Below are 15,557 nucleotides of genomic sequence, written 5' to 3'. Positions count from 1 at the left end.
TTTTCTTATATCTATTAAATAAGTGAAAACACTTGCCACCAATGTTGGCTAATACTTTTCTGTGCTCTCTGCCTGTCTTATAAATTACATTGTTCCCACCTATCTCTGAGGACTTCACAACCCTTCCATGTGTTAGGGAGAAGAGGATGGGAGGAGGTTTCTGTAGTTCTCTCCTAGAGTGACCACTCGGTTTCTCTGTAGATGCAGGACAGTGAGGGAGGGTTATCCTCCAAGGACAGAAACTGTTATTAGCAGAATCAAAAAATGAGCATAAAGGAGGGGGAAAAAGAAAACCATTGCAGGCACCTCATCAAAGGACTGGTAAGCTACAGTGTATTCAATTACTGTTCTTGGGTTATGATACGCTTAGGTTATTATGCTGCCCATCACCAGGAAGATTTACCTATATGGTTTTTAATGTGACTTCCCTTAGGGTTGGTTCACACCAGAAAGGGGTGAGAGAAACCCACATTCCATGTGCGTTTCCCACACCATGTTCAATATGCACTGCACTTGCAATCTGCAGCGGGTGTCAGTACAATGCTAATGACACCCCAAATGCAGCGGAAACAGGACAAATGGCTGCACACCCATACAGTGCAATGTCGACTTTATTGCTATCAAAAATGGATAAAAACATCCCAGACACAAACAGGCAGGGGATGGTAAGGTTGACGCGTTTCACAAGAATTTCTTGCTTTGTTAAAACCGTATGGAAATGCGATCTCCAGAATCAATATATACGCAACGATTCAATCATAATTACATTTCTTGTTTCAAGTCCTGTCAAATTCATTCCTAGTATTTTTTCATAGCAACACTAAACCAATACACATAATATAAACATGATAAAAAGTTTAGCAGAAAAGGAAAAATTTGTATAAAAATTAAAAAAACTGTGAGAATACCACACAATACACTACAGAATTAAAAACACGAGAGACACAGCTGCACCTCATTGTGGAAATTCATATCCTCAAAACATCTCATGCATACGTATGTCTGTCTGGAGACATATCCATATTCAGGGATTCTTAAGGAAACAAGCCCCAAACTTGATCTATTTTTGATGTCAAAGTCGACATTGCGCCTTATGGGTGTGCAGCCATTCGTCCTTTTTGTTTCCGCTTGATCTCTGCTAGCAGTGGCAGGGCATGCACCCCATCGTTTGCATCATGCTTTGTGGATTATGGCCTGTGTGATTCACCTGTGAGCAGCGGTATCTTTCTATTTATTATTATTATTATTATTATTATTATACAGGATTTATACAGTTTACGCAGCGCTTTGCAACATTAGGGCAGACAGTACAAGTACAATACAATTCAATACAGGAGGAATCGGAGGGCCCTGCTCGTTGGAGCTTAGTCTAGGAGGGAGGGTCAAGTTCTACAAAAGGGTAGTAGCTGTGGGTGATGAGCTAATGGAGAAAATAGTGCAGTTATTAGATGGAGGCAGGATAGGCTTCTCTGAAGAGGAAAGTTTTCAGGGATCGCCTAAAAGTGGATAAATTTGGAGACAGTCTGACAGATTGGGGTAGGGAATTCCAGAGGATGGGTGAGGCTTGAGAGAAGTCCTGGAGGCGGATATGGGAGGAGGTGATGAGGGAGCTAGAGAGCAGGAGGTCTTTGGAGGAACGGAGAGGGCGATTAGGTTGGTATTTTGAGACTAGGCTAGTGATGTAGCTGGGGGCAGAGTTGTGGATGGCTTTGTAACTTATTGTTAGTATTTTGAATTTAATTCGTTGGGCGAGTGGCAGCCAATGGAGGGATTGGCAGAGAGGGGTAGCAGACACTATTGGACTTGGACACCACAAATGCAATGCAGGTACAGAAGTACCATGCTATCCAGTTGCTCTGTTTTGTAAAGTAGGGTATGCATTGCTTTTGCTGCAGTCTGGGGCGACTTCAGCCCATTCAAATGAATGGGCTGAAATTGCACTGCACCTAAATTCCATTCTGTATAGTACCCATTGCATTTTTACAGTAAAATTTTCATGTGCTTCCTCTTGTCACCTTGCAGTGTTTTCTTTTAATTATGTTTTGTGTTCTTCATTATGTAAGCTTTTTTTGAAGGTTTAACACTTCAATGTCTTTTTATTTTTTTTTATTTTTTAGGTGACATACAGCATGTTTGGTGCTTCAAGAAAGAAGTTTGTAGAAGGAGTCGAAAGTGACTACCATGACGAGAATATGTATTATAGCCAGTCATCGATGTTTCCGCATCGGTCGGAAAAAGATGTACGTTTTGTGCATTTTTTTTTTTTTTTTTTTTTTTTTTTATAAAATATATTAAGTTAATAGTATTTCAAACTTTTTCCTATTGCGCGTTTTATAAAAAATACTGACAAGTGATTTTGTGTTCTCATTCTATCCCTCATTATTTATTTTTTTCTCCCCCTCTGTTTAGATGCTGGCATCTCCATCACCATCCGCGTCGGGTCAGCTGTCCCAATTTGGGGCTAGTTTATACGGGCAACAAAGTAAGTTTTTCTTTTATTTAGTTTATTAATGCCCGTTTTCTCTGCATTCATTGACTGACTGGATAATTTCTTCTAATTGGTGTATGCCTTACAGTACACCTATTGATGCTAAATTCCTAAAATCTATAAACAATTCCTGCAGCACTCACAAATCCTTAGTGCAAAGAAAATCTAAGGAGGAATAAATAACATTTGTGACAATAAGACCAGGCGCTCACTCTATAATGCTGGCTGCATGTTTCTGAGTTGTAACTGTTGCTTCAATGTTGCTAATGCAGTGCAAGCATGTGTGTGCCTAATAACGGGTTCAGTAGCAGCAGGGCACAAGGAATAGGTGCAACAATCGAGTCTGGGTCCTGGCCGCTGACATCCAGTCTGTGTCTGATAGTAGGGGAAAAAAAGTCACTAAACAGATGACCGTGCACAGTGTAAAACGGTGCCCCTGTGATGGTGGCATCGCCTCCCGCCTATACCGACATGTTCTTGCCATAATCTTTCTCATAGAAAGGCTTCCAATTAGAACATGTCGGTGACATCACCAGTGCCGGGGCATTGTTGTACTGTGTGCACTATTGTCTGTAAAGAGGAAAGGTTCGCAGCTACTCCCGACCAACCCAGTTTTGACTGGCACCCAGCTCCCACTTCCTCTCCTGGTGCCGGAAGGAAGTTCACCTCCCCCCTCCCTGCAATCTTCTGGGACATGTCACAGGTCCCAAAAGATTGCCTGGCCATTCAGTGTACAGCTCGCGCCTGGCTGTGAAGCCACAGCTGGACGCCCACAGTTACAATGCCAGTGATGTGGAGAGGAGCGGGGCTTGGTGTGTTTGCACCACTGGACTGTGGGACAGGTGAGTGTCTGTTAAAAGTCAGCAGCTACGCTTTTTTTTTTTTTTTTTTTTTTTTTTTTTTTTTGTAGCTGCTGACTTTTAAATGGGTGGAACTCTGCTTAAAGTTGTTAAACTTGCTTCATTTACAGACCAAAGTTCATTCCTTTTGCACTAAGAACAAAAGGTTCCAATGTTTATAGTTATCTAACAGTGCAGACAATGTTGTGGAAAACTTGGCAGTTTTTTTTTTCCCTTTTGACAGCTGAGTGAGCAGAGAACTCTATACGCTTGTTACATGAATGAATCGGGAAATTCTGCATAGAGATCGTGAGGGGGGGGGGGGGGGGTTGGTTGAATCGAGATAACAATTATTTTTTTTTTTAACAAATTGGCATGCAGCTCTAGTATATACTGTGATTCTGTACTTTCCAAATATGCTGCAGAAATCTCCCTCCACTAAGTGCATTCATTTTAACTGTGGGCAGCTGAAGCTGCTGCCTGTTCGCTTCCTGGATTTACCCAGAGGCACTCCTCCAGCTCTGCAGCTTTCATTGGCCATCGTATGACTCATGCAGGCCCCCGGCAAACTCTAACAGAGTGAGAGAGAGCTGTGCATGATGTCATAAGCCTAGGCTTTTTACCAGACAAACAGAAAGTGGGCTGTATAAGGTATTTACTGTCAGAAAAAAAATGTTTTACTATCCAAAGTTAAAACAAGGGCAGAAGATTTATTAGGCTTCATGTACACTGGACATTTTTACAACCTCTCCTGAGCGATTTAACTTGACAGATAGTAACCCACATTTACAACGTCCGTTTTGCTGCGTTTATATGCTGCGTTTAGTGGCGTTTTGCCACATTTGCGTTTTTAGAAGCATTTAAAAAAAATACCCAAAAATGACAAACTCCTGTAAACGTTTTAGCTGTGTTTGGCGCTTGAAATGCTCAACTTTTGAACCCATTTTTTTTTGCGTTCCAAAAAAAGCCTCCAAACTCAACTGCCTAGAAACGACTATAAACGAACCTGTGTACATGTACTGATAACATAACATAGAGAAGAGTTCAGGAGCAGTTGAAAAAAATGCCCAACTCCTCCTAAACATCCGCAGCAGCATTGTACATGAGGCCTTACCTATAGGTACAAACAATCCAGGGAAGTTTATTTCCTCCTTTTTAATTAGCTGATTAGTAATTATCACTTCCAATATAATTTTTTTAGTATGTAGTAAACTTAAATCTTTTTCTGCTTCCACTCTCCCTTCTCTACTGTATTCTGTTTGTGTATTTGTTTCTGCTTTAATTTCGTTTCACTTCCCTAAATGGATAAAACCAAACGTTTGCAATTTTGTTGCAATCTGCTATACTCCAACATTAAGATACAATCTTGATAACTCCTTCATGACTCCATTTCCTCAGTTATTGCCTGGGGTATTAATTGGTTCTGGGCTGTCTTGTCAACTTCACATCGCTCACAAACATCTCCTGCCATCTAAATCTTAAAAGAATATTTCATAGCCATACCTTCCTTACACAAGATGCAGCACAACTCTCTGTGACTCGTTTGCCTTTCTTACTCCTCCTTTGCTGCTCCTTTCAGTAAGGACCTGCACTACCTGCCAACTTCTCAAAGTTCTGTTCAAACTTCTAAAGCTAACCTACAAATATCTCTACATCTTGCCCATCCAAATATTTTATTAGATAGTTTCAGATACCATACCAAACTCTGCCTCCGCTCTGAATACAACCTTATTTCCCAAGGCATCTTTCAGGACAGCACCTGAGATAGTGACTCCTCCCTCCAGGCCATAGGAAACTCCTTCTTCCTCCAGAACTTTAAAGGGAGGCACCTCTCTACCATACCTCAGCTTTTGTGTTTCCTCCGGCCCTGAGGGAACCTCTTTTTCCTCCACTAGAGACCCACCACTGTCCTCCCATCCTACCCAGGCATCTGCAGCGGTAGTAATTGGGCTTCTCTTCCCCTCCTGGTGCTCGGTGAGAGCTGTAGATTCGGTGGCCTGCACAGTCTCAGGAAGCGGCAGCGTGCGTGCGTCACTGCGATGTTTTCCGGTGGTCGCGCCGGAAGTGACAGAGTGGGTCACTGGGTCGGCGAAAACGTAATTTCCGGTGTGGCCGTAGGGGTGGAAGGGGGGACTGGAGCTGGCGCCTATGTCTGCTTCCGGCCTGGTGCAGAGGCATTATGGGAGTCCGGAAGCGGCGTGTAAAGCCACGAGTGGAAAGTTACATACCTGCTATGGAAGAGTCGGCGTCTGCAGCAGTGGGGACAGTCACAGGCACCAGCAAGGCTCAAGTAGGAGGCAGCGGTCAAAGTCTGCTTTTTTACCTGTGGTTTTGGTCTCTCTCTCCTTCTTCCTTTTTTTTTTTTTTTTTTTTTTTTTTTTTCTTCCCCCTAGTGGCAATGGGCCTGTCTGGGCACTAGAGGCTGACTGGTTTCTTCTTCATGCACCTATGTTGGTCCTTTTTAAAGCAGAGACTGGGTCTCACTAAAAGGTCCCCTGGTTTTTTTCCCCTTTTTGTCTTTTCAGGCTAAAAGCTCTGACCCAAAAAGAAATGTCCTTCTTGCAAGGCCAAATTGGGACAGAATTGGGGAAAAAAGCCTTATGCAGGGCTTAATTATAAATAAAATAAAGTCAGCGCAAAAAATCCAATATTTAAAAATACAAGCAGCTGAACACTGAAGGTAAACATAAAAAAACCTCAAAGTACATAGGATGAATAAAGCAGTGCAGCGCTATACCCAGAAGTTCAAATATTACTAATAAAAGTCCCTTTTAAATTTAAATCCAAAAGTTGATAGAGAAAAGGTCTCCTCTGTAGTGGTCTAAGTGCTCATGACAGTCCATGCAGTGCTATACACTGACCGCTGATGAAGTCCGGATGTGGACGATACGCGTGCGGGAGTTCCTTGGACATTACTGCAGCCACCATTACTACTTGACGTTATCCTTTGATGCCATTATACCTTTATCCCAGCACTAGGGTGTAGTGCTGTGTATATGAGTACTTGACTTTTAATAAATGTGATATTCTTAGCCACACAGTGTGCGCTATGTACTCTTAATTTTATTGCATGTGAACATGATCATCAATTACTGAGTGCTGCCTTTATATCGTGTGACGATCTGCCCATGCAAGTCTCCATCTTTATCCACTGAGAGTGGTAAATGCTGTTTTGACCCGTCTGTTAGCTCAGGGGTCCATATGCTGAGGTGAGCGGTTTGGCTAGCTGGTGGTGGAATCACGGATGTATAGCACTGCATGGACTGTCATGAGCACTTAGACCACTACAGAGGAGACCTTTTCTCTATCAACTTTTGGATTTAAATTTAAAGGGACTTTTTTATTAGTAATATTTGAACTTCTGGGTATAGCGCTGCACTGCTTTATTCATCTTATGCAGGGCTTGCATCACTACTTTAGTCAAGGACGAATCGGCTTCTGTTTGTGATGACCTGGTTGCCTCTGTAAATAAGGAACTATATGCCACGATTCAAACTTTTCGTGATTCTTTAGTTAATCCAGCTGCTAGTCAGCCATCTACTTCAGAGTCTTCCCAGGGTTCCCTTTCTATCCCGGTTTCTACCTGAAGACCCTTCAAGCAGGGAAGAGCAGTCCCCTGCTCCTTCCGTTAGACTCAGAGGAGGAGGGTGATGAGACTGAGGTGGCCCCCTCTAAATTTAAGCTATCCCTAGAAGAGGTAGATGGGCTCCTTTAAAGCTATTCATGTTACGCTTGGCTTGCGTAAAGAACAAAAAACAAGAACAAGGTTTTGTGTCCTATATGGCGCTGGACCCTTGTTAAATGGTATCCCTGGTCTATTTATTACCCAAGGGAACTAGAGGGGTGCCCTACAGGTCCAAGGGTGTGGACCCCAAAAAAAAGGGGGACCCTGTCCTTGAAGGTCCTCCAGAGGCACTTCCCGCCGTGATGGGGGAAGCTTGGACCTGTCTCAGGCCCTGCAGTGTGGATGGTGAGTACTCCCTCTGGGATGCCTAATAACTGTTTTCCCTCTATATCATATGTCTATGTATGTGTGCGTGCCTTGTGTCCCACTGTGCTGCTGTTACAGATGACGGCCGGCAGTATACCTGTATGCTGTATGTGTCCCGCATGGGCACGGCGGGCGGGCGTGCACATGCACCGTGGGGGTTACCGTGTGGCGTGCAGGCCGCCGGGTCACGTGGGGGACGCATGGCAGTGCCGGTTCTTAGCATCGTTGAACGGGCTCTAAAGGGGGCCGAGACCCCTAGAAGTGCGTGGTTGGGACACAGAGGTCTGGTGCACATGAGTGGACAGTTGCAACAAGTTTGAACGGGTATTTGTTGTATAGGGCTGTGATAACTGCTATACGCTCGATTACAGCCTATAGCTCAGAGGGAGTACACTTTGTCCCTCCATCTCTTGTAAGCAATGTCTTCCAGAAGAAGGGGTACGGGGAGCAGGGCTAGTCCAGGGGTTAAAGTACCTACTTTGAAAACAGGAGACCAACCTCAGGTTGCTGCGGCATCTGGCCTGGCTGAGCCATTGCATCTGTCAGGAGTAGTGGCCACTACTAATGTTCCTGCCTCAGCTTATGTTACTAAGGATGACTTGGCATCAGCCCTAGCTGTCCTTGAGGGCAAAATAGCAGGTATGATTGCCACAGTAACACAGGGAGGGAAGAAGCGTCATAGGTCTCCCTCTCCTGAGCCTGGCCCCAGTGGAGAGTCACTTGAGCACCAGGACTCTCTTAGCCAGATGTGTCCAGGTGATCTGGAACCAGAGTGGGCAGAGGATTTGGAGGATGTGGCCATTAGGGATAAAGAGGAAGGAGAGGCTGAAGATTCCTTGGCTGAGGATTCAGGTTCTAAAGAACCAATTTCAGCCTCTCAATCCCAAAAAATTGTTTATCCAGTCTGGAATGGTAAGAGCTGGGTTTAAGTTGCCCCCGGTTCAGGAGCCTGGACTCTTCTGTTCTACTTTGGGATCATTGCGACCTCAGCAAGGTTTCCAGGCATTCCCTTTGCATCCATTATTAGAGCTTGTGATTTACGCTGACTGAGATCATCCTGACCGGATATACTTGCCTGCAAAAAGGTTCTCCCTTTTCTATCCTAGGGAGAAAAAATTCTGGAAGAAGTGGGATACACCTTTGGTTGATGCTGCCATTTCTTCAGTGAATAAAAGCCTAACCTGTCCAGTGGATAATGCCCAGTTATTTAAGGATCCGGCAGATTACAAAAACTGGATTCCTTGCTAAAAGCTGCCTTTGCAGTAGCTGGTTCAGCAGTACAGCCGGTGGTTGCGGCTATCGGTATTTGCCAGTCCCTGAAGAACCGTTTTTAAAAGGTTGGTTAGGAACCTATCTTTTCAGGAGGAATCTACTGACGAATTGTCGGAGCTTCCTTGCGCTTTGTTTCTCAGTAGACTCATTGAAGGACTCGATCTAGCAGATGTCGCGTTTTGCGCTACTTTCAGTACATATGCGCAGAGTCTTGTGGTTAAAGAACTGGTCTGCCGAGACGCCATGCAAAAGGCTGCTCGCTGCCTTTCCTTTTCATGGGTAACGCCTATTTGGAGTGGATCTGGATAGATCTATCCAAAAGATCTCAGGAGGAAAGAGTTCCTTGCTTCCTGTTAAAAGGAAGAATAAGCAGCTTTCCTTTAAAATTACCAATGCTCCAGGGCCAAGTGCTTCTTCTCCCAAGCGGTATCGACGGCCTCAGCCGCCTAGTTTTAAAAAACCTCCAGGGTCAAAGAAGACCATGGACCCAAAAACCAGCCAAGTCCAATTCCAAGTCTACCTTGTGAAGGGGCGCCCCCGCTCTTACGAGTGGGGGGGGGGGGGCAGACTTTGGCCGTTTTCAGGCGCTTGGGAAAAAAACTGGTTCAGGACAGGTGGGTCATTTCTGCTGTAACACAGGGTTACAAAATAGAGTTCTGGGAATTTCCACCAACTTGGTTTCTGGAGTCCAGAATTCTGTCAGATCCAGAGAAAAAGAAATGCCTGTTCCTGGCTTTAGAGTAACTGGAAAAGCAGGGAGTAATTGTCAAGGTTCCGCACAGAGAGAGATTCAAGGGGTTTTACTGAAACCTTTTCACAGCGCCGAAGCCGAACGGGGAGGTAAGGCCCATTCTGGACCTCAAATCCCTCAACTGCTTTCTAAACGTCCGGTCTTTCCGTATGGAGTATGCCCGTTCAGTAATCGCTTCCCTGAAAAAAGGGGATTACTTAGCATCCATAGACATCAAGGACACGTACCTACATGTACCGATCTTCGGTCCATATCAGAGATTTCTGCGTTTTGCAGTAGACGGGCGTCATTTCCAGTTTGGCATTGCCATTTGGCCTAGCTATGGCCCCTTGGGTTTTCACAAAGATTTTAGCCCTGGTTTTGGCATTTCTAAGGTCCCAGAAGATCTCAGTGGTAGGATATCTGGACGATCTTCTGTTCAAGGACTGATCTTGCCCCATCCTAGTCAAAAACGTTACAACAACGTTTTCTGCGGTTCCTAGGCTGGATTCTGAATGTGGACAAATCGGGCACACCGTCCGGCTCAGGTCTTGCTACATCTGGACTGATCCTGGACACCACTCAAGAGAAGGTGTTTTTACCTGCCTTAAAGGTCAACTTCATAGTGGAACTTGTTCGAAAAATAAAGAGAAGAGAGACCTTCAATTCGACTGTGCATGAGATTGCTGGACAAGATGGTGTCATCTTTCAAACACAATCCCCTATGCCAGTGATGGCGAGCCTTGGCACCCCAGATGTTTTGGAACTACATTTCCCATGATTCTCGTGCACTCTGCAGTGTATTTGAGCATCATGGGAAATGTAGTTCCAAAACATCTGGGGTGCCAATGTTCGCCATCACTGCCCTATGCGCAGTTTTCACTCCAGGTCGTTCCAGAACAATATCCTGAAGGCCTGAGACAAGACTGTTCAGATCTTGGATCGTCCCATGTCTCTATCCCCACAGGTACAACGGGACCTCTCTTTAGAAAATATAGGGGGGGAATTGGGACTTTATATGAGGTACAATTAAGTGCCTCCATCCCGGTATTTGGTACAATTGAGAAGGGAAGTTGGGACTTTAGATGAAGCATTTGGGTAGTGGAGGTAAAATAAACCATATTTGAAATGCAATATAAAATGTTTATTGATTGTACAAAGTGACAGACAATAAAAGGGGTATTCATTTCATATGCAGTAAAACATTAATTGTATAAATGTATAGGAGATGTACAAATAGCATAGGCATAATAAAAATTATGTACACATAGCAGCACATGATCTAATATAAATAAGAATAGTAGTAAAGCATAATATTGTTAGCAACAATATGCCTGATAGCGACACATGCACCCACATAGTAAATATGCATTTATTAAGTAGGAAAAAATATATTAATTTTTTTTACGATGTATTTAGGGGGACCTCTCTTGGTGGTCAAAAACCAGCAACTTGAGGAGCGGGAAATCCTTTCTGCCTGGAGGGTGGTAACTACGGACGCCAGTCGTCTCGGCTGGGGAGCAGTCCTGGAGGAGGCATCCATCCAGGGAATATGGTCCCAAGCGGAAAAGACCTTGCCCATCAATCTGTTGGAGATTCGGGCAGCCCGCTTGGCTCTCCTATTCTGGACATCCATATTGCAGGGTCTTCCTGTCCGAGTCCAGTCCAACAACTCCACGGTGGTGGTATATATCAACCACCAAGGAGGCACCCAGAGCTAGGCAGCCCAAAAGGAGGTGAATCATATATTAACCTGGGCAGAGAGGCATGTGCCGTTTCTTTCAGCGGTCTTTATACCGGGTGTGCACAATTGGCAGGCAGACTATCTAAGTCGCCAGCGATTGTTGCCGGGAGAGTGGCCCCTTCATACCGAAAGTTTTTCTTCAAATCTGCCAGCACTGGGGGATCCCAGATGTGGATCTTCTGGCATCCAGATTCAATGCCAAGCTGGACAGGTTTGTGTCCAGGACCAAGGACCCACTTGCTGTCGGGACGCATGCATTGGTGGTTCCCTGGGATCAGTATTCCCTAATCTATGCTTCCCCTCCAATCCAGATCTTGTCGCACCTGCTACGCAGAATTCAGGAAGAACAGAAACCGGTGGCCCCAGGTTGGCCCAGGAGGTCGTGGTACACAGAGATTGTGAAGATGGCAGTGGGAGACCCATTGTGTCTCCCATGCAGTCTAGACCTGTTATCCCAAGGTCCCATATTCATCCGTCTTTACGGTCGCTAAATTTGATAGCATAGCTATTGAGACCAGAATACTGAAAGACCGTGGTATTAGAGGTTCAGTCTTGTCTACTCTGATAAACGCTAGGAAACCAGTTTCTAGAGGTATTTACTTATAGTATCTGGAAGTCCTATATTTCCTGGTGCAAGGGGAAAAGATGGTACCCTCACAGGTATACGATTGGGAGGATCCTTGCCTTCCTTCAAGCAGGAGTTGAGTTTAACCTAGCTTTAGGGACCATTAAAGGTCAAATCTCAGCCTTATCAGTTTTCTTCCAAAGACCGATTGCATTCCATTCTTTAGTGCAAACCTTTGTCAAAGTGGTAACGCACTTGAGGCCACCGGTTAAACCACCCTTATGTCCCTGGGACCTGAACTTGGTGCTATCAGCCTTACAGGGTCAACCTTTTGAGCCTATTGAGCATATTCCTTTTATCCTATTAACTAGGAAATTGGTCTTTTTGGTGGCCATAACCTCAGCTAGAAGGACGTCGGAGTTGGCCGCCCTTTCTTGTAAAGAACCTTTTTTATTGATACATCAGGATAAGCTGGTCATGTGCCCCAGTCTGGATTTTTTGCCTAAGGTGGTTTCCAATTTTCATTTGAATCAAGATATCATTTTGCCTTACTTTTTTCCAAACCCTAAGTCTAGGGAAGAAAGGTCGCTTCATTCACTGGATGTGGTGAGATCGATCAAGGTTTACTTAAAGATGTCGGCTCCATTTCGGAAAACTGACTCCCTTTTTGTCCTGCCGGAGGGTCCTAAAAGGGGACAGGCAGCGACCAGTTCTACTGTCTATAGGTGAATTCGCCAGGTCATTATCCAGGCTTATGGATTAAAACACAAGGTTCCACCTCGGTATCTAAAAGCTCACTCCACTAGGGTAGTTGGTGCATCATGGGCAGTGCACCAACAGGTGTCTGTGGCTCAGGTTTGCAAAGCGGTCGCTTGGTCTTCAGTTCATACATTCACCAGGTTTTACCAGGTGGATGTTAGATCTCAAAAGGAGACGGTTTTTGGGCGTAGCGTGCTGCAAGCAGCTTTATAAGTCCTGGGCCTGGATGGGGTCTAGGAATACTATGTTCCCTCCCCTCAAATGCATTGCTTTATGACATCCCAGATAGTCATTATTATGGTGCTCTGTGTCCCATGATGTACGATAAAGAAAATTGGATTTTTAAAACGTCTTGCCTGTAAAATCCTCTTCTTGGAGTACATCATGGGACACAGAGGTCCCTCCCTTCTTTTCTGGGATCTTCATTGCTTGCTACAAAACTATGGTACTTCCCGTGTGGGAGGGGTTATATGGGAGGAACCTTCTTACTATTGGTTGCCAGTGTCCAATCACCTGAAGGTAATATATAAACCCAGATAGTCAGTCATTATTATGGTGCTCTGTGTCCTGTGATGTACTCCAAGAAAAGAATTTTACAGGTAAGCTGTTTTAAAAATCCTTTTTTTTTTTTTTTTTTTTTTTTTTTCCTTTTGAGGAGGACCCTTCTGCAGTGTGGAATAAGGTGCCCAAGTTGGATGCTGCCTTTCCCCAGGTCTCAAGATCCACAGACCTGTCTTTTGAAGACATGGGGGTTCTGAAGGATCCAATTGACAAACGCATGGATTTTTTGCTCAAGAGATCGTGACAATTAGTCATGAGCAATTTTGTAGCCAGGAATCTAGAACACTGGATTAACCAGCTAAAATCGCATATAGGGGCAGACTTCCCCCAAGCAGGAGATTTTAGATTCTTTTCCTACCCTGATCTCTGCAGTTGCTTATATTGCAGATGCTTCGGCTGAAGCAATTAAAATGTCAGCTAGATCCGCAGCTTTGACAAATCCTGCAAGATGAACTTTATGGCTAAAGACCTGGCCAGGTGATACAGCGTCAAAAAGCAAACTTTGTGGGATTCCCTTTTCGGTGACCACCTCATTGGCCCTGACCTAGATAATAATCTGAACAGAACTGCCGATTTTTTTTTTTTTTTTTTTTTTTTTTTTTTTTTTAAAAAGAGGTCCTTCCCGGTCAAAAAGAAAAAGCAGGTCCCAAAACAAATTTTTCAACCTCAAAAAGCTCAGGAGCAAGACTGCAAGTTTCAGGGAAGAAGGAAAAATTGGTTCGCACAGAAATCGAAGGGTGAAGGTGGAATTCTCTTCAGTCGTCCTACACAGGCCGAGAAATCACAATGACTCGTCCCTGCAGGTGGGCAGAAGACTAAAAGAGTCTCTTCCGCAGTGGTCAGGCATAACTTCAAATCAGTTTATTCTGACCACTCTCTCGCAGGGCTACACACTCCCCCCCCCCCCCCCCCCCCAAAAGTTTTTGATAACAAATCCCCCACGAGATCCAGTAAGGGCCCTGGCCTTGAAACTGATGCAACAGGGTGTAGTAATCCACGTGCCACTAAAAGAACTGCAGGAGGGGTTCTATTCCTTATGTCTTCCTGGTAAAGAAACCGACAGGAAAATTTCGTTTGATTCTCAATCTAAAACCTCTAAACGAATCCATCATATACAGAAAGTTCAAGATGGACTCAATTTTCTCAGTCAGAAACCTACTGACGCCATGTTGCTTCATGGCGTCTATAGATTTAAAGGATACATATCTGCATATTCTGATCTCACCCTAGTCCCAGATGTATCTCCGGTTGGAGGTAAGGATGGAAGGTGTGATTCATCATCTACAGTTCAGGGCCTTACCCTTCGATCTGTCATCCTCGCCCCGAATTTTCACCAAAGTGATGGCAGAAGCCTTAGCTCCGCTTCGTCTTCAGGGAATGCTATTTTTCGCCCCCTCGAGGGAGGAATTGCAGAGCATTTTAGTCAGAGCACGCAGCCATTTGGAGTCTCTGGGATGGATTCTAAACTTCCAAAAGTCTTCTTTAGACCCATCTCAGGAGATTTGGTTTCTAGGGTATGTAATCCATTCTGTGTTTCAAAAGATCTTTCTTCCTTTAGAGGACAAAATTCACAATACAGTGTCGATACTGCAGACCAACTAGCGTCTGACGATAAGACAAGTCATGTCAACTTTGGGTGTTCTGACTTCATCAATGCCGGCCGTTCAGTGGGCAAGGCTACACTTTAGGTGTCTGCAAATTTTTCTCCTGAGATCATGGATTATAAATTGGAATCCCTAGAAACAGAGGTAAAAATTCCAACTCAGGTGAAGAGATCACTATGGTGGTGGAAGAGGCAGGATACCCTATTGGAGGGTTTAGTCTGAGCTTTTCCGGTCGAAAAAAAGACTGACAACAAAACTGCCAGTTCCTGGGGCTGGGGGAGGGGGCCCACCTAGGAAAGGGTTTCACTCAGGGAAGCTGGTCCAAGAAGGAGGCAACAAGGTCCTCAAACTGGAGAGAGCTGAAAGCGTTCACCTTATCTCTAAAGGCATTTGCTCAGGATCTTCACTCTCAGCATGTTCAGATACTAACGGACATTGCCACGGCAGTGGCTTATATAAACAGGTAGGGGGGTACAGGTTACTGCAAGTACTAGCCAGTGGGCAGAGGGACACTTGCTGTCTCTATCAGCAGTCGACCTAAAAGGGACCCTGAACAGGGTAGCGGATTTCCTGAGCAGGAACCCCATTCAAGAAGCAGAATGGTCACTGAACCCAGATGTTTTCACTATGATTGCCGAAAAATGGGGGAAGCCAGAGGTGGACCTGTTCGCCTCCAAAGGAGAATGCTCAGGTTCCACAATTCTTTTCCCTAAACAATCAGGTCGGATCACTGGGGGACAGATGCTTTGGTGTATCCATGGAAATTCCATCTTTGCTACGCTTCCCCCCCCCATTCCAGTTAATTCCGTTTTAATATTAAGGAACATTCAGAAGGAGATGATACCAGTCATCCTAATCGTGCCCTTTTGGCCAAGAAGGGCATGGTTTTCAACAGTTCTGAGAATGGCAGTCAGACCTTATTGGCATCTGGCGCTCACAGCTTGGTATCCAAGGAGCAGCTCCTAAGAAGCAAGGGGTTTTCTGACCGGTTGATTACAACACTA

The 15,557-nt window shown here is 44.7% G+C and overlaps 1 protein-coding gene across 4 annotated transcripts in view; it reads left to right on the top strand.

Moving 5' to 3' along the window:
* Positions 1 to 15,557, top strand: part of CNOT2 (CCR4-NOT transcription complex subunit 2) — a 141,004-nt gene that overhangs the window by 28,659 nt on the left and 96,788 nt on the right. For all 4 annotated transcript variants that reach the window (XM_073620052.1, XM_073620049.1, XM_073620051.1 and 1 more), the window contains exons 2-3: positions 2,118 to 2,240; positions 2,410 to 2,482. In XM_073620052.1, the coding sequence (XP_073476153.1) occupies positions 2,118 to 2,240; positions 2,410 to 2,482 (196 nt within the window). The remainder of the gene's footprint in view (positions 1 to 2,117; positions 2,241 to 2,409; positions 2,483 to 15,557) is intronic.

Source organism: Aquarana catesbeiana, linkage group LG03 (assembly GCF_042186555.1).
Source record: "Aquarana catesbeiana isolate 2022-GZ linkage group LG03, ASM4218655v1, whole genome shotgun sequence".
In the NCBI taxonomy this organism is placed as follows: Eukaryota; Metazoa; Chordata; class Amphibia; order Anura; family Ranidae; genus Aquarana; species Aquarana catesbeiana.
Note: the sequence above shows the minus strand (reverse complement) of the source record. Positions and strands in the feature narration are given on the sequence as shown.